Source organism: Octodon degus, unplaced genomic scaffold (genome assembly GCF_000260255.1).
Source record: "Octodon degus isolate 3935 unplaced genomic scaffold, OctDeg1.0 scaffold00123, whole genome shotgun sequence".
Classification (NCBI taxonomy): domain Eukaryota; kingdom Metazoa; phylum Chordata; class Mammalia; order Rodentia; family Octodontidae; genus Octodon; species Octodon degus.
Window position 1 is genome coordinate 6,568,733 of NW_004524699.1, and position 881 is coordinate 6,569,613.

At 51.3% G+C, this 881-nt stretch overlaps 1 protein-coding gene across 1 annotated transcript in view; it reads right to left on the reverse strand.

The window, feature by feature from the left end:
- Nucleotides 1–881, reverse strand: part of Phyhd1 (phytanoyl-CoA dioxygenase domain containing 1) — a 12,635-nt gene that overhangs the window by 3,394 nt on the left and 8,360 nt on the right. Inside the window, exon 6 of the mRNA XM_023700254.1 lies at nt 616–637. Within this exon, the coding sequence (XP_023556022.1) occupies nt 616–637 (22 nt within the window). The remainder of the gene's footprint in view (nt 1–615; nt 638–881) is intronic.

The window sequence follows — 881 nt, forward strand, 5'->3', positions numbered from 1 at the left end:
GTGTACCTGTAATCCCAATTTTTAGGAGGCTGAAATACAGCAGGATCACAGGGAGTCCAATCTGTGTAATGAGACTCTATAAATCCTGTACTAAATACATTTAAAAAAAAAAAAAAAAGTCTTCCAGGTCTCCTAGCCTAAGATCTGAGTGCCTCAGACTCTATTTTATTATTATTATTTTTATTTTTTGGCAGAACCGGGAATTGAACTCAGGTCCTTGCGCTTGCCAGGCAAGCACTTATCCTACTGAGCTATCTCCCCAGCTCCACAGACTATTTTATTTATTTATTTTGTTGGTGGAACCAGGGATTGAACTCAGGCCCTTGTGCTTACCAGGAAAGCACTTATTCTAGAGCCATCTCCCCGGCCTCCACAGACTATTTTAAATGAAAGCTTCCTTCCAGGGCATGGTGGTGCATGCCTGCAATCCCAGCACTCAGAAGGCTGGAGGATGTTGCGAGTTCAAGACCAGCCTGAACTACATGGTGAAACCTTGTCTCAAAAAGACAGAAAGTTGGAGCTTCCTGTTAAATTCCAGGGCCACTGTGCCAAGGGCTCAAGGGCTTATCCACTCTGAGGCTCCATTCTCCTACCCGCCGCTGGCTCTGGGCTCACCTTCGCCCCCGATGCGAGGTTGCTGAAAGAGAAGGGAAGAGGCTGGTGAGGGCAGCGCCGAGCAGGCAGGAGCTCCAACTCGGCTCCAGACCCTTGTGTGTGCACACCCGGCCCTGAGCCCCTACTGGTGCCAGGCTAGGGACAGAGCTGCCCGCCAGGGAGCCGCAGTCTCTGGTACAGAGCAGAACTTGGCGAGGGCATGATGGGCCAGAGCAGGAGCACTGGGGTCCCAGTGAGTGCTGGGTCCTGCTCTTCGTAGGGGGTCT